Raw genomic sequence first — 27,098 nt, forward strand, 5'->3', positions numbered from 1 at the left:
GTTGTCTGGGCAAGCACAAATGAGGATTTTAATGGATTCATTTGCCTCTTTGGGCTAAAGGGATCAAAGAGTATGGGGAGAAAGCAGGAACAGGGTATTGAATTGGATGATCTGACATGATCATATTGAATGGCAGAGCAGGCTCAAAGGGCTGAATAGCCTACTCCTGCTTCTATTTTCTACATTTCTATCTCCATTTGACATTTGTTGAATCCCTCATTATCACAACCCTGGGTGTTAGCACTGATTAGAAAGTGAACTGGACCAGCCATATAAATATTGTGGCAACAAGAGCAGTTCTGAGGCTGGGAATTCTGTGGCGAGTAACTCGCCTCCTGTCTCCCCAAAGCCTGTCCACCATCTACAAAGCACAAATGAGGAGTGTAATGGATTCATTTGCCTGGATGACTGCTGTTCCAACAACATTGATGAAGTTCGACATCATCCAGGACAAAGCAACATTGGCACCCCATCCACCACCTTAAGCAATCACCTGTGCCTTACTGACTCACAGTAGATGCAGTGTTTTCCATCTTCAAGTTGGACTGCAACAACTCAAAAGGTGGCACCTTTGATGGCACCTTCCAAACCCTTGACCTCTATCATTTGGAAGGACCAGGGCAGTTGATGCATGGGAGCACCACCACTCCAAATTCCACGTCAGGCCACACAACTTCCCTACTTAGAATTATTTCATAATTTCTTTACCGTCGCTGGATCAGATTCCCTCCCTAACAGCAGGGTGTCCCTTTCTTTAAATTCTTTCATGGGGTGTGAGTGCCAGTTTATTACCCATTGCTTATTGCCCTCTAACTGTATAAATTTATTCAATCATTCAGATGACAGCTAAGAATCAACCACATTGCTATCGGCCTGGAATCACATGTAGGCCAGACCAGGTGAGGATGGCAGATTCCCTTCCCTAAAAGTACACCATTGAAGCAGAAGCACAATTGGTGATAGTTATATGGTCACCATACTTCAACCAGCTTTCAATTCTGCATTTTTTTATTAATTGAATTTAAATTCCACTGTCTGCCACAGTGGTATTTGAATCCATTTGCCTGAATTTCTAGATTACATGTCCAGTCACATTATCATTATGCTGTCATCTCACCAAACTCATATGAACTGTAGGAACACAGCAGGCTAGGCAGCATCAGAAGAACAGGAAAGTTGACGTTTCAGGTCGGGACCCTTCTTCTCCAGCTTCATACTTTGTTATTTCTGACTCCAGCATCTGCAGTTCTTGTTATCTCATATGAACTGTAGTTGTTCGAGAAGAAGGCTCACCACCTTCTCAAGACAATTTACAGATAGGCATTCATTTAAAAAAAAATATACTAGACACTATAACATGAACATTATGGGGATATAATGGTAAGCCTTTAGAACCATGGAAAGGAGCAATTGCAACAATGTTGACTTTATGTCAGTGTAGTCTAAAGATAATAAGAAGTACAAGTACAAGCTTAAGCCTGTTTCTATGTTTAACGAGGTCATGGCTACATTTTGACATTGCTTCACCATCCCATCCTCCTGAGTGCTCAAAATGCTATCTGTTTCAGTCTTGATCATACAAAATGACTGAGTGTCATGAGCTGTCTAAGGTAGTGAATTCAAAAGATTCACAATTGAATAAAGACATTTCTCATATGCTCAGTCCTAAATAGCCATGCCCTTATTCTGAGACCATCACCCTTAGTTCTAGACTGTCCGTTGAAGAAAAGCAGCCTATCTGTATCTACCATGCCTTGAAGAACTTTTACGTTTTAATGAGATAATTCTCACTCTTCTAAACACCAGAGAACATAGGCCCATTCCATCTCTCCTTATAGGGTAGCTGTTTCATCCCAGGAATGAACATTTGTTGCACCCCATTTAAAGCAAGTATATCTTTTATGAAGCATGGAGCACAAAAGTGTACCAAGTACTCCAGGTGTGGTCTCACTCAAGCCCTATACAATTGCAGCAAAGTATTCTTATTTTTCTACTCATTTATGTAACTTTATGTACGGAAAACCTCAAATTCCTCTGAATACCGACTTGTCTCTCACGTTTTTTGAAATTAATTTTCCATTTTCCTGACTTAAAGTGTATAACTCCATAATTCTTCACATTACATTGCAGATTCCTTCTTGTTTAATCAGTCTACATCTTTTTGTATCTTCCTCAAAGCCTACTTTCCTTCCTGGCTTTACGTTGCCAGCAAACTTGAATATATTACGTTTGTTCTTCTCACATTAGTCATTGGTATACATGAGGGTTGTCCAAATTTTTCACATGCTGTGAGGGTGCACATTTCAGTTTTTCTATCACATGGAGGACCGGGAGCAAACTTATGAAAGATAAGATTTGTCACAACAGTAAACATGAATTTCAGGCTGGGGTGTGGGGTTGGGGAGAGGGACACAATTTCAAAACAATGTATTGATAATTTAAATGAATCATTAACAAAAACATGGCTAAACAGATGATGTAGGAGGGAGGTTTTCAGATATCTGGACCATTGGGATCTCTTCTAGGGAAGGTGCAACCTGTACAAGGAGGACAGGTTGCATCTAAACTGGAGGGGCACAAATATTCTGGCTGGGAGCTTTGCTGGTGTCACTTGGAAGATTTTAAACCAGCTTGGCAGGGGTGTGGGAACCAAAGCAAAGGTGAATTGACTGAAAAGGAACTAGAGAATAGGGCCAGTAAGACTCCGAAGAAGAGCAGGCAGGGTGTGTTGCTGATCAAAGCGGGTCTGGTGGACTGAAGTGCATCTGTTTCAATGCCAGAATTGTAACAGGTAAGGCAGATGAACTTAGAGCTTGGATTAGTACTTGGAACTATGATGTTATTGCTATTGCAGAGACTTGGTTAAGGGAGAGACAGGATTGGGAGCTTAACGAAACAGGATACAGGTGTTTCAGGTGGGATAGAGGGGATATAAAAGGGGTGGGGGTGTAGCACTACTTGTTAAGGAGAATATCACAGCTGTACTGTGAGAGGACACATCAGATGGCTCATATAGCGAGGCAATATGGTTAGAGCTCAGGAACAGGAAGTGTGTAATCACAATGCTTGGTGTTCCTCCCAACAGCCAGCAGGAGATAGAAGAACAGATGTGTAGGCATATTTTGGCAAGATGTAAAAGTAACAGGGTTGTTGTTGTGGGTGATTTTTACTTCCCATATATTGACTGGGACTCACTTAGTGCTTGGGGCTTGAATGGGGCAGAGATTGTAAGGAGCATCCAGGAGGGCTTCTTGAAATAGTATGTAGATAGTCCAACGAGGAAAGGGACCGTACTGGACCTAGTACTGGGGAATGAGCTTGGCCAGGAGGTCGACGTCTCAGTAGGGGAGCAGCTTGGGAACAGTGATCACAATTCAGTAAGCTTTAAGGTACCAAAGATAAGTGTAGTTGTCAGGTGAAGGTAGTAAATTGGGGGAAGGCTAATTACAACACATTAGGCAGGAACTGAAGAATGTAGATTGGAGGTAGATGTTTGAGGGCAAGTCAACATCTGGTATGTGGGAGGCTTTCAAGTGTAAATTGCTGGGAACTCAGGACCAGCACATTCCTGTAAGAATGAAGAATAAGTATGGCAAGTTTAGGGAACCTTGGATAAAGAGAGATATTGTGAGCCTAGTCAAAAAGAAAAAGGAAGAATTTGCCAAGGCTAGGAGGCTGGGAATACATGAAGCAAGAATGGAATACACGGAAAGTCGAAAGAAACTTAAGCAAGGAGTCAGGATGGCTAAAAGGTGTCATGAAAAGTCATTGGCCAACAGGATTAAGGAAAATCCTAAGGCTTTTTATACATATATAAAGAGCAAGAGTGTAGCCAGGGAGAGAGTTGGCCCACTCAAGGACAGGGAAGGGAATTTATGTGAGGAGCCGGAGGAAATGGGTGAGGTATTAAATGAGTACTTTGCATCAGTATTCACCATAGAGAAGGACTTGGTGCATGATGAGTCTGGGGAAGGGTGTGTAGATAGTTTAGGTCATGTTGAGATCAAAAGGGAGGAGGTATTAGGGGTCTGGAAAAAGATTAAGGTAGACAAGTCCCCAGGGCCTGATGGGATATACCCCAGAATACTGAGAGATGCAAGGGAGGTAATTGCTGGGGCCTGGAGGGAAATCTTTGTATCCTCACTAGCTACAGGGGAGGTCGCAGAGGATTGGAGAGTAGCCAATGTTGCTCCTTTGTTTAAGAAGAGTGGCAGGGATAATCCAGCTAATTTCAGGCCGGTCAGGCTTACATCAGTGATAGGGAAATTATTGGAGAGGATTCTTCGAAACAGGATTTACTCCCACTTGGAAATAAGTGGGCGTGTTAGTGAGAGGCAACATGGTTTTGTGAAGGGGAGGTCTCAATGACTTGGTTGAGTTTTTTGAGGAAGTGACGAAGATGATCAATGAGGGTAGGGCAGTGGATGTTGTCTACATGGACTTCAGTAAGGCCTTTGAAAAGATCCCTCATGGCTGATACAGAAGGTAAAATCGCACGGGGTCAGAGGTGAGCTTGCAAGATGGATAAAAACTGTCTTGGTCATAGAAGACAGAGGGTAGCAGTGGAAGGGTGTGTTTCTGAATGGAGGGCTGTGACTAGTGGCGTTCCTCAGGGATCAGTGTTGGGACCTTTGCTATTTGTAATATATAAAAATGATTTGGAGGAAAATGTAAGTGGCTTGATTAGTACGTTTGCAGCTGACACAAATTCCACAAATGGTGGAATTGCAGATAGCAATGAGGACCATCAGAGGATACAGCAGGATATAGATCGGTCATGACTGTGGCAGAGAGATGGCAGATGGAGCTGAATGCGGAAAAATGTAAGGTCTAATCCGGATGGAAAATATACAGTAAATGGCAGAACCCTTAAGAGTACTGATAAGCAGAGGGATCTGGGTGTACAGCTACACAGGTCACTGAAAATGGCAACACAGGTGGAGAAGGTAGTCAACAAGGCATATGCCTTCATCGACCGGGGCATTGAGTTTAAAAATTGGCAGGTAATGTTGAAACTTTATAGAACCTTAGTTAGGCCGCATTTGGAATATTGTGTTCAATTCTGGTCACCACACTACCAGAAGGATGTGGTGGCTTTGGAGAGGGTATAGAAAAGATTTACCAAGATGTTGCCTGTCTGGAGGGCATTAGCTATGAGAAGATGTTAGACAAACTTGGGTTGTTCTCACTGGAATGACGGAGGTTGAGGGGTGACCTGATAGAGGTCTACAAGATTATGAAGAGCATGGACAGAGTGGATAGTCAGAAGCTTTTTCTCAGGGTGGAAGAGTTACTTACTAGGGGCACAGGTTTAAGGTGTGAGGGGCAAGGTTTTTTACACAGAGGGTGGTGGGTGCCTGGAACTCGCTGCCAGGGGAGGTAGTGGAAGCAGATACTTCAGTGGCTTTTAAAGGGCATATTGACAAATGCATGAATAGGATGGGAATAGAGGGGTATGGTTCCTGGAAGGGTAGGGGGTTTTAGTTGTGACGGGCAGCATGTCAGTGCAGACTTGGAGGGCCGAAGGGCCTGTTCCTGTACTTATGTTCTTTGTTCTTTAAAAAGTACCATTCAAATATGGCAAGCAGCAGAGTTTACTAGTGTAAGCCTTTTCAACTCTTATTGGTTAAGAAGCAGAGCTAAAGAGAGAAAAAGGTGACCTAAAGTCATGGAGTCATACAGATTGGAACAGATCCTTTGTTCCAACTTGTCCATGTTGACCAGATATTCTAAACTGATCTAGTCCCATTGGCCCATACCCCTCTAAATCCTTCCTATTCATGTGCCCATTCAGATGTCTTTTAAATTTTGTACCCAGGAAAAGACCTTTTCTATTTACCCTATCCATGCCCTCATGATTTTATAAACCACTGTAAGGCCACCCTCAGCCTCTGATACTCCAGGGAAAAAATGCCCCAGCCTTTTCAGCCTCTCCTGATAGCTCAAACCCTCTAATCCCAGAAACATCCTTGTAATTTTTTTCAGAACCCTTTCAAGTTGAACAACATCCTTCAGCAAGGAGACCAGAATTCAACACAATATTCCAAAAGTGGCCTAACCAATGTCCTGTACAGTCACAACATGACATCCCAACCCCTATACTCAATGCACAAATCAATGAAGGCAAGCACGTCAAGCGCCTTCTTCACCACCCTGTCTGCCTGCGAATCCACCTTCAAGGAACTATGCACCTGCACCCCTAGGTCCCTTGTTCGGCAACACTCCCAGAGTTCTATCATTAACTGTATAAGTCATGCCCTCAGTTGCCTTACCAAATAGCATCACCTCACATTTATCTAAATTAAACTCCACTATTCCTCAGCCCATCGGCCCATCTGTACACTGAGATAATCTTCTTCGCTGTCCACTAGATCACCAATTTTGGTGTCATCTGCAAACTTATTAAATATTAGATTAGACAGTGCAGCAACTTGCAAAATCTTGAGTTACATTTACATACATTTTGCACAATGGCCTCCCAGACCACTCAGGAGCTCTTGAAAGACTGCCTGTGGAACAAGCCTAATCTAAGTTCTACATAGCTTAAGTTGAAACACTGAGCCTTTGGCACTCTCTTAGTTACAGCCAGCCATCCCCAAAATAACCCATTTATTCATACTCTCTACTTACTGCAATCTTTAAGTCACACTAATATATTGAGTAACAACTGCTCCTTGTTTTTATCACCTGCTTCAAATAACTCCACATCTTTTTTTGCTTCACATTGTTGTGTACTTAGAACTATCAATACTGCACAAATATATTCATGATTTTAGGTATAACTCAGCTACATATCTGAGATGTTGCAGTGTGGCATTACCCAGATAAAGATAGAAAGCTAAGCTCGTCCTATGGATCTACCCATTAATCCACGTTTAGTGGTCTTTACTGTTAAATGTTGCTGTTGTTAGAAATAATGTTTTAACATACTGTTTGAGGACAAGTAGTTTATTTGGTATCTATAGGAAGAAGCACTTCTACCGATAGATCATGTGGAATAAGGAATGTCATGCCAGATAGAATTGTCATCATCCTGTGTGCAAAAACAGCTTGTTTGAAGTCAGAAAGTTAAGTTTTTAGAATAAGATAGCTTTAAGTGAGGGAATTGAAGCAATCATTGGTGTCTGATGGTTCTATCTTTCAGATTCTGCTGATTGAAAACTCATGACTATTTTCTAAGCTATTTTCAAACATTAAAAACCACACTGGCATTGAGCAACATTCAAATGTGTGTGTTTTTAATGCAAAGCATGGAGCTGAGGAGTTTCTTGAACATATCTACAGCTGCAGAGGTATTGTGCCATATTGAGTGCCAAAATCTAGACATTTGAAAGGCAGTCATCTGTGGCTTGGCAGAGAACTTTCTCCATGAGTCAATGCAGAAGAAAGTTGTATTGAAAGAGGGTAAGCATCTTGGGTGGTAGGGATACAATTAATTGATAGAAGTATTCACTAGTGACCAAGATTGCAGGGTAGAGACATCGTGGATGCTGGCAAAGTTAGGTGCGTGGTCATGAATATTGATGAGAGCTTTTCGGGAAGAAGAGGAGTCCCTAAAAGAGTCATGTTTGACTTGAAATGCTAACTCTCTCCACAGAAGCTACTGTACCTGCTGAGTCTCTACAGCATTTTTTATTTTTCTTTGTTATATGAAAGTAAATTACTTAGAAGGATTGGTTATGGTGTTGAATTCAGAGCAAATCGTGGGAGCCAGAGTAACTTCTGCCTTAGATGCCAAAGGCAATGCAAATAAAGATAGCACTGCTGCCTCACAGCACCAGGGGCCCGGGTTCGATTCCACCCTCGGGCAACTGTCTGTGTGGAGTTTGCACATTCTCCCTGTGTCTGTGTGGGTTTCCTCCAGGTGCTTCAGTTTCCTCCCACATTCCAAAGATGTGCAGGTTAGGTGGATTGGCCATGCTGAATTGCCCATTGTGTCCAGGGATGTGTAGATTAGATGGGTTATAGGGGGATGGGTCTGGGTGGGATGCTCTGAGGGTCGGTGTGGACTTGTTGGGCCGAGGGACCGTTTCCACACTGTAGGGATTCTAACAATAGTGGGAACGATCGCATATAAATTGAGCTAGGTTTGGCACCCTGGGATAGGCAGGCAGAGATGTTATCCTCTTTGACCATGATCTTTCTGTATTACCTTACTTTGTACTCCTCAACTACTTCGCAACCTCCAGCATGGTCAACCAAACTCTACATTATTACAAATGCAGGGCTTTCATAAGTATTACAGAATCCTGACAGTGTGGAAGCAGGCCATTTTGTCCATTGAGTCTACACTGACCCTCTGAACAGCATCCCACTCAAACCCACGCCCTCAACCCTAAAGTCCTGCATTTCCAATGGCTAATCCACCCTAACCTGCACATCTTTGGACTGTGGGAGGAAACCGGACCACCTGGTCGAAACCCACGCGTAAGCTAGTTATGATTTGAATAACGGGGAGAAATTAATAGGGTTATGTGACTTATTCTGAATTCTGCTGATGGAAATCCAAGGAATTTGTTGGTTACAGTTTTAAAGTGGGGGAGCAGGGAAACAGAGAGGTGTGCAGCTTGTTATACTGGTAGGCAATGGCAGAAGCATCTCTGCTGACAATAGATACATATGAACAAGTAACAAGAGTAGGCCACTCTGCATTTCTAGCCTGCTGCACAATTAGTAAAGTCATGGCTGATCTGATTTTAACCTCAACTCTACATTCCTGCATGTTCCCGATAATTTTCATCATCTTGGTAATCAAAGATTAAAAGATTCTGTATCCATTGCATATGAGGAAGGGAATTCCAAAGACTCTCAGTCCTCTGAGAGAAAAAAAATTCCCTCATCTGTTTTAAATGCGTGACACCTTGTTTTTAAACAATTACCCCTAGTTCTAGATTCTACTGCAAAAGGAAACATCCTTTCAACGTCCATCCAGTCGAGTCCCCTCAGGATCTTGTATGCTTCAATTATGTCATCTCTGAATCTTCTAAACTCCAGAGGCCTAGCCAGTCCAGTCACTTCTCATAAAGCAATCTGTTCATTTCAGGTATAAGTCAAATAAACATTCTGTGAACTGCTTCCCATGCATTTTTCATCCTTCAATAAGTATGGTGACCTGTAATGTTCACAGTACTCCAGATGCAATGCCCTGTATAGCTGTAGTGTAACCTACCAACCTTTACATTCAATTGGAGTTAGCAAGAACTGCAAATGCTGGAGTCAGAGACAACACAGTGTGGAGCTGGAGGAACACAGCAGGACAGACAGCATCAGAGGAGCAGAAAGTTGACTATTTATTTCCCAGCTCTCTTCCCCCTCCCTATTTCTGAAGAAGGGTCCCGAACCCCACCCATACCACTGACCAATACCCACCACTCCCTACCTGCACTCACCTATCACCATTCCACCTACCCTTCCCCAGCCCCACCCCTCCTCTCTCTATTTATTTCCCAGCTCCTTTCCCCCTCCCCATTTCTGAAGAAGGGTCCTGACCTGAAATGTCAACTTTACATTGAATTTCCTTTGCAATAAAACTTAACATTCTATTAGCTGATTAGTTGATGTGGTTGCCAACTCACCTTCTACAATCATGCACTGGGACACCCAGATCTTTCTGCAGCTCAGAGCTCTGCAACCTCTCGCCATTGAGATAGTATGCTTTTTAAAATCATTTCTGCCAAAATGGACAATTTCACTTTCCTATATTGTACTGCCAGATCTTTGTCCACTCACTTAATCTATCAATATCCCTTTGTAGACTCCTTAAGCACTTTTCATAACTCCCTTTCCTACCCACCTTTGTGTCGTCACAGATAGACTTTTAATCTCCAAAGTTCAAGGAAAGTGTTAATAATATCAGGTTTTCTACATGGTTATACTTTAAATTGCTCATATATTTCCAAGATGAATAGAGTTGGTATCTAGCAAAGAGGATTGATGAGGGCAGAGCGGTGGACGTGATCTATATGGACTTCAGTAAGGCATTCAACAAGGTTCCTCATGGTAGACTGATTAACAAGGTTAGATCGGAATACAGGGAGAACTAGCCATTTGGATACAGAACTGGCTCAAAGGTAGGAGACAGAGAGTGATGGTGAAGGGTTGCTTTTCAGACTGGAGGCCTGTAACCAGCTGTGTGCCACAAGGATCAATGCTGAGTCTACTGCATTTCATCATTTATATAAATGATTTGGATGTGAACATAGGAGGTATGGTTTGAAATTTTGCAGATGGCACCAAAATTGGTGGTGTAGTGGACAGCTAAAGAGGTTACCTCGGAGTACAGCGGGACCTTGATCAGATAGGCCAAAAAACCGAGGAGTGGCAGATGGAGTTTAATTTAGATAAGTGTGAGGTGCTGCAGTTTGGAAAGGCAAAACAGGGCAGGACTTATGCAATTAATGGTAAGGTCCTGGGGAGTGTTGTTGAACAAAGAGATCTTGGAGGGCAGGTTCGTAGGAGTCGCAGGTAGATAGGATAGTGAAGAAGGCATTTGGTATGCTTGCCTTTATTGGTCAGTGCATTGAGCATAGGAGTTGGGAGGTCATGTTGCAACTGTACAGGACATTGGTTAGGACACTTCTGGAATACTGCGTTCAATTCGGGTTTCCCTGCTATAGGAAAGATGTTGTGAAATTTGAAAGGATTCAGAAAAGATTTATAAGGATGTTGCCAGGTTTGGAGGGTTTGAGCCATAGGGAGAGGCTGAATAGGCTGGGGCTATTTTCCTTGGCTGAGGGGTTTATAAAATCATGAGGGGCATGGATAGGGTGAAAAGCCAAGGTCTTTTCCCCAGGATAGGGGAGTCCAAACCTAGAGGTTTAAGGTGAGAGGGGACAGATTTAAAAGGGACCTAAAGGGTAATGTTTTCACACAGCGGGTGGTGCGTGTATGGAATGAGCTGCCAGAGGAAGTGGTGGAGGCTTGTACAATCACAGCATTTAAAAGACATCTGGATGGGTGTACGAATAGGAAGGGTTTAGAGGGATAAGGGTCAACTGCTGGCAAATGGGACCAGATTAATTTAGGATATCTGGTCAGCATGGACAAGTTAGACCAAAGGATCTGTTTCCATGCTGCACGGTTCTATGACTCTATGACTTTAATTGTTAATCAATATTTCTTCTTGGATACAAAGTTGTGTGATGCACAATGCCATGGAGATGGCTTTGAGAGGAGCAGTGTCCTTCAGAAACCATTGAAGAATTAGATTGCAGACTTTTCTAAAATATCACTGAATATCACAGACAAGTTAATCTGCCAGGCTTTGGGAACATGAGAGCATCTAGAGGCCAGGGTTTCTGTGGTTCACCACACAGTAATGCGGGAAAGAGGTCCTACTTACGTTGAAAAGCTCTTGCGCCAGAGTGAAAACCTCCATTCAAAACCCTCACTGAGGTTAAAGTTATGAAATTAAGGTTAACAGGCTGGGATCAGAAAAGACTGGAATTATGCCTTCAGAGGCTAAGAATTGCTTTGGTTTTGGATCAGGAAATTCGAATGACTACTTAAGTGATAGTGTAAAGAATAGGTGTGAAGTTCACTTCAGCTCTTATGAAGAGTTATCTAGACTTGAAACATTAGCTTGTTTTCTCTCCATGGGTGCCGCCTGACTTGCTGTGGTCTCCAGCGTTTTTTGTTTTCAAGCAGGTTCTTTAGTTGTGTGAAAAGGAAAAGCAGAATATCTTGTTCTGTAGTTTATAGGAGCCATCCACAAAAATAGTATTTCGTCAATAATTCTTTTAGTCTGTTATTTACAGAAAAACTTACTGGTCTCAATAGGGATCGTAACTTCAATATTGCTGCTAAATTGTACAGCTTAGTAGGGCACCCCTTACTTGGTTACCTTCTTCCTTTTCTGATCATATCTTGGACAATGGCTCCACTTCAGCACTCTTATAACAGTACCTTGTGAAGTTTCCCGAAGCTACCTCCTCTTTCTTGTCTCCATAATAACTTCATCTATATAACGACAGCCTTTGATATCAAGGCTGCATTTACTGATTGTGGCATCAAGGAGCCCTAGCAAATTCAATGGGTATCGGGGGCAAACTCTCCAGTCGTTGGAGTCATACCTGACACATAGGAAGATGGCCGTTGTTGTTGGAGGTCAATCGTCTCAGCTCCAGGACATCTCTGCAGGAGTTCCTCAGGGTAATGCCCTCGGCCCAACCATCTTCAGCTGTTTCATCAATGACCTTCTCTCAATCATAAGGTTAGAAGTGGGGATGTTCGCTGATGATTGCACAATGTTCAGCACCATTCGTAACTCCTCAGACTCTGAAGCAATCCATGTTGACATGCAATAAGATCTGGACAATATCCAGGCTTGGGCTGACAAGTGGCAAGTGACATTCGCACCACACAAATGCCAGGCTATGACCATCACCAATAAGAGATAATCTAAACACCACCCTTTGACATTCAATGGTGTTACCATCACTGATTTCCCCACTATCAACATCCTGGGTTATCAATGACCAGAAACTCAACTGGACTCACCATTTAAACACAGTGACTACAAGAGCAGGCCAGAAGCTAGGAATACTGCGGTGAGTAACTCACCTCCTGACTCCTCAAAGCCCGTCCACCATCTACAAGGCACAAGTCAGGAGTGTGGTGGAATGCTCCCCACTTGGCTGGATGATTGCAGCCCCAACAACACTCAAGAAGATTGACATCATCCAGAACAAGCAGCCGCTTGATTGGCATTACATCCACAAGCATCCACTCCCTCCACCGCCAACACTCAGTATCAGCAGTGTGTATTATATACAAGATGCACTGCAGAAATTCACCAAAGATCCTCAGACAGCACCTTCCCAACCCACGACCAGCTCCATCTAGAAGGACAAGGGCAGCAGACATTTGGGAATGCCACCACCTCCAAGTTCCCCTCCAAGCCACTCACCATCCTGACTTGGAAATATATCACCGTTCCTTCACTGTCGCTGGGTCATAGTCCTGTAATTCCCTCCCTAAGGGCATTGTGGATCACCCTACAGCAGGTGGACTGCAGTGGTTTAAGAAGGCAGCTCACCACCTTCAAAAGGGCAACTAGGGATGGGTAATAAATGCTGGCCAGCTAGCGACGCCCATATCCCACAAATGAATAGAAAAAAAATGTACACGGCCTCTTCATCGCCTCCAGCAATCCCGTCCTGCTCTTGTATCATTAGACTGTCACCCAGTATGGATTTTTAGTTTATCTATAATATTTTTTCTCTCATTAATTAGGAAAATTAGTACTGTTATCTCTTTTCCTTAGTGCAAGTAATGTACTCTCATATGGTACATGATATAGGGGTTCCAAACAAGAGTCACATTAGACTCAAAATATTAACCTTGTTTCCCTCTCCACAGATGCCACCAGAACTACTGAATTTCTTCAGCATTTATCGTTTTTATTTCAGACCTCCAGTATTGACAGTATTATGCTTTCATATTACTGTCTCATTCATCACTCATTGCACCATTTTTGACCCTGAACTAAATTTCTGAACTCAGATCCCCTCTGAACTCATGTCCTTTTAACTTTTTGATCTGTAACATTGTCCATCCTTGCCCTGACCTGAACCCATCTGCTACCAAGGTGTTATTTCATCCTCTTGTCTCCACTATCCTTAGTTACCCCAGTGCTCCCATTCTCCAGACTTCACCTCTGAATTCTCTCTCCCATCTTGTCCAGCTCAGATTGAACTACACAGTAATTCTTGAGATCCAAAATGCTAATTCTAGCACTTCATTTTCATCTCTGTAATCCCGTCCGGTCATGAAACAGGCCCTTCTTCAGGAGAAGATAGATTGAGAATGAAAGGGCTCTTGGCCACTTATCTCTGGCCATTTCTGTCAGGGGAAGCAAATTGGATTTAAATGAATGATGGAGGGTGGGGATTGGGCAAGTGGCAGTGGAAAGAAAGGGATGTGAGGTTACAGGGTTTGATAGGTAGGTCAAAAGGGCAACAGGTAAGAATAGTGCTGGATGTGAAGAGATGATAGCAGGCAATGTCTAATGGGGAGAGATTATTTATTTATTCGTCCGGGGTGTGTGTATTGCTGGTAAAATTGTGGTGGATTACGTGGAGGAGGGCAGGTTACAGGCAGCTCCCCTGCTGGATTTACCATGCGATCATACCTTCCAACTCATTAAATCCAATCCAACATCACAGCAAAGGACAGCGACTGACAATACAATGTTTCCAAATATGTTAGAATAACACATGATAATCCACTCATGGTAATTTAAGGTCATTTTTTTACCTAAAAATCTTTTGAATTATCCAATAGTTTAAATTCAACATTACAAATAACACTGTAAAGTACCAATATTTAAGATGATTAAATTGTATGTGCTAATTGGGATTTAACTAATATTACTTTGAAGTGCTAATCTATCATTGGAGATGTTTACCTCAGCGATGGGAAAACTTCTAGAGATGATAATTTGGGACAAAATCAATAGTGACTTGGCAAATGCGGATTAATTAAGGAAATCCAGCATGAATTTGTTGAGAGCAAATCATGTTTAACTAAATTTTTTGAATACTTAGATGAGGTAACAAAAAGGGTTGATGAGGGTAATGCAGTTGATGTGGTGAACTGCCAAATTAATTTGATAATGTGCTACACAATAGATCTGTAAGCAAAGTTACAGCTCATGAAATAAAAGAGAGAGTAGCAACATGGACACAAATTTGTATGTGTGAAGGGAAACAGAGTAGTGGTTATTGGTTGTTTTACAGGCTGTAGGAAGGAGTTCCCCAAGGACTGGGGTTAGAACTCCTTTTCCTGTTATTGATTAATGACCCAGACTCTGGTGTACAGGACTTTATATCAAAATTTGCAAAGATGCGAGGAAAGTTTGAGAGAATAATTAATAAGGCATATGACATCCCGCACTTTACCAATTGGGGCATAGAGTACAAAAACAAGAAAAAGATAGTAAGAACTGCCGATGCTGGAGTCAGAGATAACACAGTGTGGAGCTGGAAGAGCACAGCAGGCCAGGCAGCATCAGAGGAGCAGAAAAGCTGATGTTTCGGGTCGGGACCCTTCTTCAGAATTCTGATGCTTTCAAATGGAAATTGCATCATTATCTGGAAAGGAAAGCTTGGCAGGCCTATGGGGTAAAGGCAGTGTAGAGGCACTAGATAACCATTATAGCATAAGATGTAGCAGCAGAAGTCGGCCATTCTGCCCATTGAGTCCAACCTACTATTCAATGAGATTATGGATGATCTGATAGCCCTCAACTCCACTTTCCTGCCTTTTCCTTACAATCAATGACTCCCTCACTGATTAAAATCTGCCTGTCTCAGCCTTGGATATACGTAATGACTCTGAGGTCCACAGATTCACATCCTTTATAATAGACTCTAAAATTTAGAGTCATAGAGTCATAGAGGTGTGCAGCACGGAAACAGATCCTTTGGTCCAACTTGTCCATGCCAACCAGATATCCTATATAAATTTAGTCCCATTTGCCAGCATTTGGCTCATATCCTTCTAAACCCTTCCTACTCATATACCCATCCAGATGTCTTTTAAATGTTGTAATCAAACCACCCTCCACCACTTCCTCTGGCAGCTCTTTCCATCACACACCATCCTCTGTGTGAAAATGTTGCCCCTTAGGTCCCTTTTATATCTTTCCCTTCTCACCTTAAACCTGTGCCCTCCAGTTTTGGAATCCCCCACCCTGGGGAAAAGAGCTTGTCTATTTACCCTATTCATGCCCCTCATGATTTTATAAACCTCTATAAGGTCACTTCTCAGACTCTGACGTTCCAGGGAAAATAGCCCCAGCCTATTTAGCCTCTCCCTATTGCTCAAATCCTCAAAGCCCGGCAACATCCTTATATCTTTTCTGAACCGTTTTATTTTTAACAATATCCTTCCTATAGCAGGGAGACCAGAATTGCACACATTATTCCAAAAAGTGGCCTAACCACTGACCTGTACAGCCGCAATATGATCTCCCAACTCCTATACTCAATACACTGACCAATAAAGGCAAGCATACCAAACACCTTCTTCACTGTCCTGTTTACCTGCGACTCTACTTTCAAGGAACTATTAACCTGCACTCCAAGGTCTCTTTATTCAGTAACACTCCCCAGGACTTTAGCATAAGTCCTGCCCTGATTTGCCTGTCCAAAATGCAATACCTCACTGCAGCATTTCCCCAATAATAGATGTTAAACTAACTTACTTATAGTTACCTGTTTTTCGCCTTCTTCCCTTTTTAAGTAAAGACATTTTAAAATTAAAAACATTGGCAGTTTTTGAATCTTCTGGGATGAATTGTTCCTCAGAGGGCCAGCATAGATACAACGGGCAGAATGGCCACCTTCTATCCTCTAACCATTTCTATGTTAAGAACGAATTGATTAAAACCCCTTGTTTAAAAGAACTAAAAAATAGCATATTATCAAATAAACTCACTGCAGTGACTCAGATTCAAGGTCTCAGACTATATTAATAATTGCCTTTCTGAACTCATTATTATGAGCAATGCTGTCCGTGCCATAATATCTTCCCAACAAAATACAATGGGAGCTGTCTTATCTATTAGTCCACATTGTAGTATACCTTAAATAAATTAAATTTCTTATTTAATATCGAATTAGGTTTCAGAGAAATGGGTCATTTAGCCCACCTTGCACATGCCAATGTTTAGACTCCATGCATGCCTCCTCTCACCTATTTTGTTTAATCCAATCAGTATATTGTTCTGTTCACTGTTCCCACATCTGTTTAAATACCTTTTTCATCGCCTGTGCTTTGTGGCATTGAGTCCCACATTCTAACCATTCCAAGTTCCCTACTGGATTTATTAGTGACTAATTTATCATTTCAGGCCCAGACAGGTGGAAACATCTTTTCTACCCCCTACCCTATGAACACTTCCATTATTCTTAAAGATCTTATTCCCATTTTTCACAAATAGAGCTGTGACTTGTTCAACCTTTCCTGAGAAAAATAATCTCTCAGTTTAGATATCATTGTTGCAAGTCTTCTTCACACTTCTTCAATGCCTCCATATCATATTTATAATAAACAAGCTAGACTGGTGCACAGTCTTGCAAGTGGGACTAGCTGAATTACTCAGGCTGAGAACTGGCACAGTGTTGCCAGTCTGAATGGTTTCCTTCTACCATAATAAATAGTTTTGTTAGCCTTCTATTCTAAGATTCTAAGTGTTTTCCACCTGAGCCTCTGCATTAATTTTATACAACCTTTCTGCTTTTCAACTCTATCCCTCCAGAATTAAACCAATAAACCAATTTGTTTGCTTTTGTAACAGCTTTATTAAGATGTATGATGTCATTATTTTTGATTTGCCAGGCAAATGTAAAAGTACTTATCAACCATGTCCGTACGAACCAGGCTTTAGCAGCTCTTCAGAAGTTCTCTTTCTGGTAAGTATTCTTTACCAAAAGACCAACTGATGAATAATAAATAATTTGTGACATTTCCATTATAACTTCATTTGTGTTAACTGGCAGTGTCAATAATGAAATGGGAAAAGGAGCAAGCTGTTTAGCTCCTCAAGGCTGCCTGGAATTCAATTAGACAATGATCTACACAATAACTCCATCTACCCACCTTGATTTCATAACCATCAATAATCATACCGAACATAAATTTATCACTCTTGGTTTTCAATTTGTTATGATCTTTACGGAGACCATCAACCAAAAGGGCCATATTCTTCAATCAGTCCCCAGGAAAGGCAAGATTTCATTTTTTACATTTTATTTAAGAATCAAATTGAAATTAACATAAACTAAAAATGATTTAACAGGAAAATTGGATTAAATATAAGGTATAAATTACCCAGTAAATAGCAAATACAACAGAGGTATTTTGCTCAGATTTATTAGACAGTCCTCTGAGCAGACATGGTACCAGTTTCAGTCACCAAGTCCTTCAAAGCCTGAACTCCCTCAGTTAGAATTCTAGCTCCTTTTCTTTGAGGCTTTGCCACTGATTCTCATCCAACAACAGCTTCAACCAACTGGAGTTTCATCAGCAAAATAGTATACTTCTGTAAAACCTCCTCAATTTCAGGCTTAAAACTCAGAAACTGCTGTGGATCCACCATAATCACCATATCTCTAAACCCTCAGTAATAACTCTCAGTTGTGACTTGTGCTGGGCGATCAGCTCGCCTGAAATAACTCAAACATTGTGCTAACCTTATGTTTCCTCTATTTACGCTTGTAGATTTATATTCTCCATTTCCCAGCTATGCTGCATCCTCTTCAACCTTGACTATTACTTGGTCTCATGGGCCACTTATCTTGCTGGCCATGGTCAAGGTAGTTGTATAGTTTTAATTAGCACTAAGGACTCTGGGTCGTGAAGTTTAGAAGGATAAAAGGGGATCTCATTGAAACTTACGGAATACTGCGAGGCCTGGATAGAGTGGATGTGGAGAAGATGTTTCCAGTAGTAAGAGAGACTAGGACCCAAGGGCACAGCCTCGGAGTGAAGGGACAAGTCGTTAGAACTGAGATGAGGAATTTCTTCAGCCAGAAGGTGGTGAATCTGTGGAACTCGTTATTGCAGAAGGCTGTGGAGGCCAAGTCTTTGGATGGTGTATTTAAGACAGAGATAGATAGGTTCTTGATTAGTCAGGGGATCAAGTGTTATGGGGAAAAGTCAGGAGAATGGGTTTGAGATACATATCAGCTATGATCAAATGGTAGAGCAATTTGAAGGGCCGAATGGCCTAATTCTGCTCCTACCTCCTTATGCTGTTATTAATTACCAAAGATCCCAGAATGACACTAGAAATCTAGAAATGTCATCAGTGTCAGAGTAAGTCCTTCTTACCCATCCACAGCACCTCCCAAAACCTGCATTGACATTGTGGGCATTCATAGCCTCACTTGTCTTCTTGTCAACTTCTGCACATTCTAACTAGCTGCCAACAAGTGGAGCATGGAACAGGGAACAAGCAGATTCTTGACTTCCTGACGGAACAGCATCAGCCCAAAACACTTAATAGCGTTCCAAAATTTCTGTTGAACTCTGGTCATCACCTTTTTCAGGAAAGTGTTCCACATTCCTACTATCCTTTTATGTGAAGCATTTCAAGACATCATCCTTGAATAACTTAGCTCTTCATTTCTAGATTATACCCCTTTGTTGTTGACTCGAGTTAGTTTAGCTCTAATAACGTTATCAACTCCTTTGATCATTCTAATCATTTCAACCAGATCATCCTCTAATTCTTTATACTCAGAGAAATTGTAGCCTAGTCTGTGGAACCTGTTGTTCTAATATAATTGTTTTACCCCAGCATTTTCCAGATGCATCTGTGTTGCATACCCTCCAAGATCACTATGTCCTGGTTAAGACATTTTGTGCAGCATAGAACATAGTACTTCAGATGGAATCAAACAAGATGTTTCTATAACTGTAACTTCATTTACACATTTATATCCCAGTATCCTTAAACTAACGGCTAGAATTTCGTTAGTCTTTTAAATGATTTTTTTTGTACATCTGCCCATGAACCTTTAATGATTTCTTCTTATGGATCATAAAGTTTCATTACTCATGCACAGTTCCCAGCTGCCATTTCAAAAAATTCTGATCTGTCAGGATCATAGGAGGATAATCTCATGCTTCTAAACATTGAGCTCCACCTGTTATTGTTTATCTCACTCATGTAATCTTCGATTTTCCTTTACAACTTTCTGTGCCCAACCGCACAATTAACTGTGGCACCTAAATTTGTTTTATCAGCAAACTTGTCTATACAGATCTCCAATTGTTTCATTGTGGTGAAAATCTGAAGCGCCAATACAGATCTCTGGGCATACCACAGGTCACATCCTGCCAACCGGTGTACCTATTATCGCCACTTATAGAGTCATAGAGTAATACATTACGGAAACAAACCCTTCTGTCCAATTCGTCCATTCTGACCAAGTTTCCTAAACTAACTAGTGATTAGAAATTATACAGTGAATGGTAGAACCCTTAGGAATATTGATATGCAGATGCAGGTCCACAGATCACTGAAGGTGGCTACGCAGGTAGATAAGGTAGTGCAAAAGGCCTATGGCATGCTTGCCTTTCTTGGAAGGGCATTGAGTACAAGGATAGACAAGTTATGCTACAGCTTTATAGAACTTTAGTTAGGCCACTCTTGGAATATTGTGTACAGTTCTGGTCACACTGCTAGAAGGATGTGGATTCTTTGGAGAGGGTACAGAAAAGGTTTACCAGGATGTGGCCTGGTATGGAGGATTATAGCTAAGAAGAAAGGTTGGATAGACTGGGTTTGTTTCCACTAGAATGCAGGAGTTGAGGGGCGACCTGACAGAAGTTTATAAGATTATGAATGGCATGGATAGAGTGGAAAGTATGAGCTTTATCCCAGGGTGGAGGGGTCAATTACTAGGGTACACAGGTTCAAGGTGCGAGGTGGGGGGAGTGGAGTTTAAAAGAGATGTGTGACGCAAGTTTTTCACACAAAGGGTGATGAGTGCCTGGAATGCGTTGCCAGAGGAGGTGGTGGAAGCAGACACAATAGCAGCTTTCAAGAAACACCTGGATGAATGCATAAATAGGAAGGGAATAGAGGGATATGGATCCTGTAAGTGAAGACAGTTTTAGTATGGAAGGGCAAAATGTGTCGTCGCAGGCATGGAGGGCCTGTTTCTGTGCTGTATTGTTCTTTATTCTTTGTTCATTTGCCTGCATTTGGCCTATATTCCCCCAAACCTTCCCTATTAATGTACCTGTACAAATGTCTTTTAAATGTTTTAACTGTACTTGTGTCTGGCAGTTCATTCCACATACGAACCACCTCTGTGTGAAAATGTTGTCCCTCAGGTCCCTTTTAAATCTTTCTCCTCTGACCTTAAAAATGTGCCCTCTAATTTTTAACACCCCTACCCTAGGAAAAAACCTTTTCTATTCACCTCTATCTATGCCCCTCATGATTTTATAAACCTGTATAAGGTCATCTATGTAGTCCATCAACTTCCTATGCTCCAATGAGAAAAAGTCCCAGCCCATCCAGCCTCCCCTTATAGCTCAGTCCCAGTAACATCCTTGTAAATCTTTTCTACAGCTCTCCAATTTACTAATATCCTTCCTATAGCAGGGCGACCAAAATTGTACATGGTACTCCAAAAATGGTGTTACCAACATCCTGTACAACCTCAACATGATGCCCCAACTCCTATATTCAATAGTCTCAGCAATGAAGGAAAGCATGCCAAATGCCTCTTTTACCACCCTATCTACTTCTGACACAACTTTCAATGAACTATGTACCTGAACCCCTCGATCTCTCTGTTCAACAACACTCCCCACGGCTGAGCCATTAACTGTATAAGTCATGCCCTTGTTCATCTTACCAAAATGCAACACCTAGCATTTATCCAAATTAATCTCCATCTGCCATTCCTTGGCCCGTTGGCCCAATTGATCAAGATCCCTTTGTAATCTTAAATAACCTTTTTAACTGCCCATTATAACAGCAATTTTGGTATCATTTTTTCCCCCTTTATTCATTGACGACACCACTGGTTAGGCAACATTTGTTGCCCATCCCTAATTGCCCAGAGGCAGTTAAGAGTCAACCACATTGCTGTGGGTCTGGAGTCACATGTAGTCCAGACCAGGTAATGAGGGCAGTTTCCTTCCCTAAAGGACGTTAGTGAACCGATGGGTTTTACAACAATCAACAACGGATTCATGGTCATCATTAGATTCCAGATATTTATTGAATTCACATTCCACCATCTGCCATGGCAGGATTCAAACCCGAGTCTCCAAAATGTTATCTGGGTCTCTGGATTAACCGTCCAGTCATAATACCACTAGGCCATTGCCTCCCCATTGAGAAATCTGCAAATTTACTTAGCATGCTTCCTAAATTCTTATCTAAATCAGTTATACAAGCAATGAACAACAGTGGACCCATCACCAATCCCTGTGGAATATCGCCGAACACAGGCCTCCAGTCTGAAATAACAACCATTCACCATCACCCTCTGTCTCCTACCGTCAAACCAATTTTGCATCCAGTTGGCAAGCTGTCCCTGAATCCCTTGTGATCTAACTTTACTAAGCAGACTATCATGCGGAACCTTGTCAAAGACTTTACTAAAATCTATGTCGGCAATGTCTACTCTTCTGCCCTCATCTATTCTCTTGGCCACATCCTCAAAAAATTCAATCAAGTTTGTGAGACAACGATTTCCTGTGCACAAAGCCATTCTGACCATCCTTAATCATTTCTTGCCTCTCCAAATGCATGGAAATCCTATCACCCTCTGTCTCTTATCTCATCATCAATTCCCTACATGTCAATAAGTTACCTCCAATTCCATGTGCTTTTTTTTTTGCCAGCTGTCTCTTTTGTGGAACATAGTTGAATGACTCCGAAATAATATCTATTGACACATCTTTCTTTACCATGTAATTTTCTACACCAAAAACATTATCCAGATTTGTGAGATTAAGTTTTTGTCGATAAATGCTGATCAGATGATGAATGTTCAACTGCTCAGACACTCTGTCATCGATATTATTCTTATCATATAGATATGAGGGTACAATGAGAGGTCATAGAGACAGGCAGGTCTAAAATGCACCTACTGGGTAGAATTTCAGACAACAAGGTGTAGAGCTGGATGAACACAGCAGGCTAAGCAGCATCAGAGGAGCAGGAAAGCTGAAGTTTCGGGTCTAGACCCTCCTTCAGAAATGGGGGAGGGGAAGGGGATTCTGAAATAAATGACCAGTCCCCCTCCACTGACACCCTTATCCGCTTAGCTGAACTCATCCTCACCCTTAACAACTTCTCCTTCCATTCCTCCCACTTCCTACAGACAAAGGGGGTGGCCATGGGTACCCACATGGGCCCAAGCTATGCCTGCCTCTTTGTAGGATACGTGGAGCAATCCCTCTTCCAAAGCTACACTGGCCCTATCCCCCACCACTTCCTCCGTTACATCGATGACTGTATCGGTGCCACCTCGTACTCCCACAAGGAGCTCGAACAGTTCATCCACTTCACTAACACCTTCCACCCCAACCTTAAGTTCACCTGGACCATCTCCGATACCTCTCTCTCCTTCCTGGACCTCTCTATTTCCATCTCTGGCAACCACCTGGAAACCGATATCCATTTCAAGCCTACCGACTCCCAGAGCTACCTACAGTACACCTCCTCTCACCCATCTTCCTGCAAAAAGGCCATCCCCTATTCCCAATTCCTTCACCTCTGCCACATCTGCTCCCGAGATGAGACATTCCACTCCCGGACATCCCAGATGTCCTCGTTTTTCAAGGACCGCAACTTCCCCTCCACAGTGGTCGAAAACGCCCTCAACCGTGTCTCTCGCATTTCCCACAACTCATCCATCACACCCCCTCCCCGCAATAATAACCAAAACAGAATCCCCCTCGTCCTTACGTACCACCCCACCAACCTCCGGATCCAACGCATCATCCTCCGACACTTCCGCCATCTGCAATCCGACCCCACCACCAAAGACATTTTTCCCTCCCCACCCTTAACTGCTTTCCGGAGGGACCACTCTCTCCGTGACTCCTTTGTTCGCTCCACACACCCCACCAGCCCCACCATCCCCGGCACTTTCCCTGCAACCACAGGAAGTGCTACACCTGCCCCTACACCTCCCCTCTCACCCCCATCCCAGGCCCAAAGAAGACCTTCCACATCAAACAAATGTTCACTTGCACATCTGTTAATGTGGTATACTGCATCCGCTGTTCCCGTTGTGGCCTCCTCTACATCGGGGAAACCAAGTAGAGGCTTGGGGACCGCTTTGCGGAACACCTACGCTCAGTTCGCACCAAACAACTGCATCTCCCAGTCGCGAACCATTTCAAATCCCCCTCCCACTCCTTGGACGACATGTCCATCCTGTGCCTCCTGCAGTGCCACAACGATGCCACCCAAAGGTTGCAGGAACAGCATCTCATATATTGCTTGGGAACCCTGCAGCCCAGTGGTCTCAATGTGGACTTCACAAGCTTCAAAATCTCCCCTCCCCCTACCGCGTCCCAAAACCAGCCCAGCTCGTACCCACCTCCCTAACCTGTCCTTCCTCCCACCTATCCCCTCCTCCCATCTCAAGCCCCACCCCCATCTCCTACCTACTAACCTCATCCCGCCCCCTTGACCTGTCCGTCCTCCCTGTACTGACCTATCCCCTCCCTAACTCCCCACCTACACTCACCTTTACTGGCTCCAACCCCTCCTCCTTGACTTGTCTGTCTCCTCTCCACCTATCTTCTCCTTTATCCATCTTCTATCTGCCTCCCCCTTTCTCCCTATTTATTTCAGAATCCCTCTCCCCTCCCCCATTTCTGAAGAAGGGTCTAGACCCAAAATGTCAGCTTACCTGCTCCTCTGATGCTGCTTGGCCTGCTGTGTTCATCTAGTTCTACACCTTGTTGTCTCAGATTCTCCAGCATCTTCGACTATCTGAGTAGAATTTCTTCTGGGTTATGGAAATGATTGTGAAGTAGGGATTGTTGTTGACTGTAGAATCAGGAGGATAGGTCTGCTGTCTCCACAACTTTGTCCAATACACTCGGGTGGGGAATGTCAAAGAAAGACTGCCAACCCAGAAGCCAATTGAGTAGTCAATTAAATTCCTGTTCCCACCAACAATAGCATTGTACCACATGGGTAGAGACCCTTCACCATTTTTGTGGTCCAGCCAGATAAAACCTTGCCACTTCTTTGTGGGCATCCCCAACTGCAGAAAAATCTCCCCGGCCCTTGCTAATGAATCACCTCCACCTCCCCAGGGCCTTTCAGCCTAACCCCAACAAGCTCAATTCCACTCACCATGCTGCCTCTGGTTGGTTGCAGTCCCAGCAGTGACCTGTACTGGCTTTCCGCTTGTTATCAGGGCCACTCTAGTCTACATTAAATTCAGCTCACTGACCGAAATTTCTGACTTGTGGTAGTGAACTTTTTTTTAGCATCACTTTCAAAACTTGGAAGTGCCATGGATACAATTTACAGGCAGGCTTTCCTTTTCCACATGGGGCATGACAGTTTGATGGAGTAAAAATCCAGAACACTAAATCTGTCACGGACTGCTTGTGAGATTCATACTCACTTCAATGAATAGAGAAACCAGACAAGTCCAATTTTGTGGTTAAGGCTTCATTCCTGTTAATGTTTTGCTGAAGAAGAAAATTATTATCTTTCAGTGCACATGACAAAAGGCTGAATGGTCAAACCTAAACTGCTTGGAAATATTTTGTTACAGGACCGCATTTGGAAGAGAATATGAAATCACTACCAACACCTTCTATGATAGCCATCGAGCTGAAGAGGACTTGAACCACTGGGTTATTGTCACTGGAGATCCTGGTGTCCCACATGGCACCTTGTTTCATGCACTTCCTCCCTTTTGTGAGGATGAGATGCCAACGAAGAATCGTAGGCAGCCTTCACCTAGCTGCTCAACCCAACCGCCCACTTGTTAATTGACAGAGCTAGAGCTATTGTTTCTTCTAGTCTACTGAATAGCAAAGTCTCACTTCCTCCTCTACATTCCCCCAGTCAACAATTCTGTCAACAGCATTGGCAATTATGAGCCTCAGTACTAGCCAGGAGGATCATCATCAATTAGGACACATTTTAAAAAGCTGCAAGTTTCTTCGATTTCCTGCAAAATATTATAGTGTTCATTGCTAAACTTCTCTAATTTGATTGAAGTGCAACAAAAAATCGGAATGATAAGCAAAGATTAAATACTGACAAATGTAGGAGTACATGATTACACTTATTTTAATAAATCAGCTAGTCTTTCAAGAGAAGTTTTTTGCATTCTTCAACTTATGGACAATTATATAGACGTTAAAGGAAAACAGGATCATGTTTGGATCTTGACTTTGTCAACAGTAGGCTTTCAATGAAGTCTTTTTCATTATTCATCTTAGTTCATACACACAGACATATGAAATAGGAGCAAAAGTAGGCCATTCAGCCCCTTGAGTCTGCTCTATCCTTCAAAAATATTGTGGCCGATTTGTTTGTGTTTCGAATTCCACATTCTCATCTACTCTCAATAACCCTCAATTCACTGGTCCAACAAGAATCTATCCACCTGTTTTAAATGCAGTGACCCCACCTCCACTGCCTTCTGAGGCAGAGTGTTCCAAAGTCACACAATCCTCTGAGAGAAAATGTTTCTCCTCATCTCTGTCCTGAAAGTCTGAGCACTAATTATAAAACTGTGATCTCTAGTTCTGGACTGACACACAAGAGGAAAGACCCATTCAAGACCATTCAGAATCTTGCACACTTCAATCAAATCACCCGTCTCTCTGCTAAACTTCAGTAGTAGTGAGCCCAACTTATTCAACCTACCCACAGAAGACAGCCTGTATATTCTTGGTATCATTCCAGTTATCCTCCTCTAAATCACCTTCAATGCATTTACATCTGTAAACAAGGAGACTAAAACTACACACAGTATTTGAGATGTGGTCTCACCATTATTCTGTATAACTGAAGTGTAACATCCTTACTTTTATATTCAATTCCTCTCTTAATAAAAGATGGAGTTCCATTAACCTTCTTGATTGTCGGCTGAACTTGAATACGAACCTTTTGTGGATCATGCACCTGAACACCTAAATCCTTCTGGATCTCAGAATTCTGCATGTATTCTCAGTTTAAGTAATAATTTACTTTTTTTAAAATCACAAACAAAAACAAAGGGCTGGAGAAAGCAGATCTGGCTGCATCTGTGGAGAGAAAAACAGAGCTAATGCTTTGAGTCCATTGACCCTTTGTCAGAACGTCCTGACAAAGGATCACTGGGCTCAATATTAACTCTGAATGCTCTCTGTTTTCTGCCAAACAGCCAATCTTCATCCATGCTATTAAATTATCCTGTTACAATTTGAATATTTATTTACTGTAGTAATCTTTGATATCACTCCTTATCAAATGTCTTCTAGAAATCCAAGTATAGTGTATTCATACGGTTCCTTTTACGTACAGCATATCCTTCAAATAATTCCAGTAAATTTTTAAATATGATTTTGCTTTGATTACAACTTGCTAACTTTTC

General features: G+C 42.4%; 1 protein-coding gene across 2 annotated transcripts in view; it reads left to right on the forward strand.

The window, feature by feature from the left end:
* cfap161 (cilia and flagella associated protein 161) overlaps positions 1 to 26,595 on the forward strand; it is a 60,140-nt gene extending 33,545 nt beyond the window's left edge. The window contains exons 6-7 of one of the 2 annotated variants that reach the window (XM_048615958.1): positions 17,344 to 17,417; positions 25,284 to 26,595. In XM_048615958.1, coding sequence (XP_048471915.1) covers positions 17,344 to 17,417; positions 25,284 to 25,503 — 294 coding nt within the window. In that variant the 3' untranslated portion in view covers positions 25,504 to 26,595. The remainder of the gene's footprint in view (positions 1 to 17,343; positions 17,418 to 25,283) is intronic. The other variant, XM_048615959.1, reaches the window with a different exon arrangement.
* The last annotated feature ends 503 nt before the right edge of the window (positions 26,596 to 27,098 follow it).

This window comes from Rhincodon typus, chromosome 33, assembly GCF_021869965.1.
Source record: "Rhincodon typus isolate 14 chromosome 33, sRhiTyp1.1, whole genome shotgun sequence".
NCBI classification, from domain to species: Eukaryota; Metazoa; Chordata; class Chondrichthyes; order Orectolobiformes; family Rhincodontidae; genus Rhincodon; species Rhincodon typus.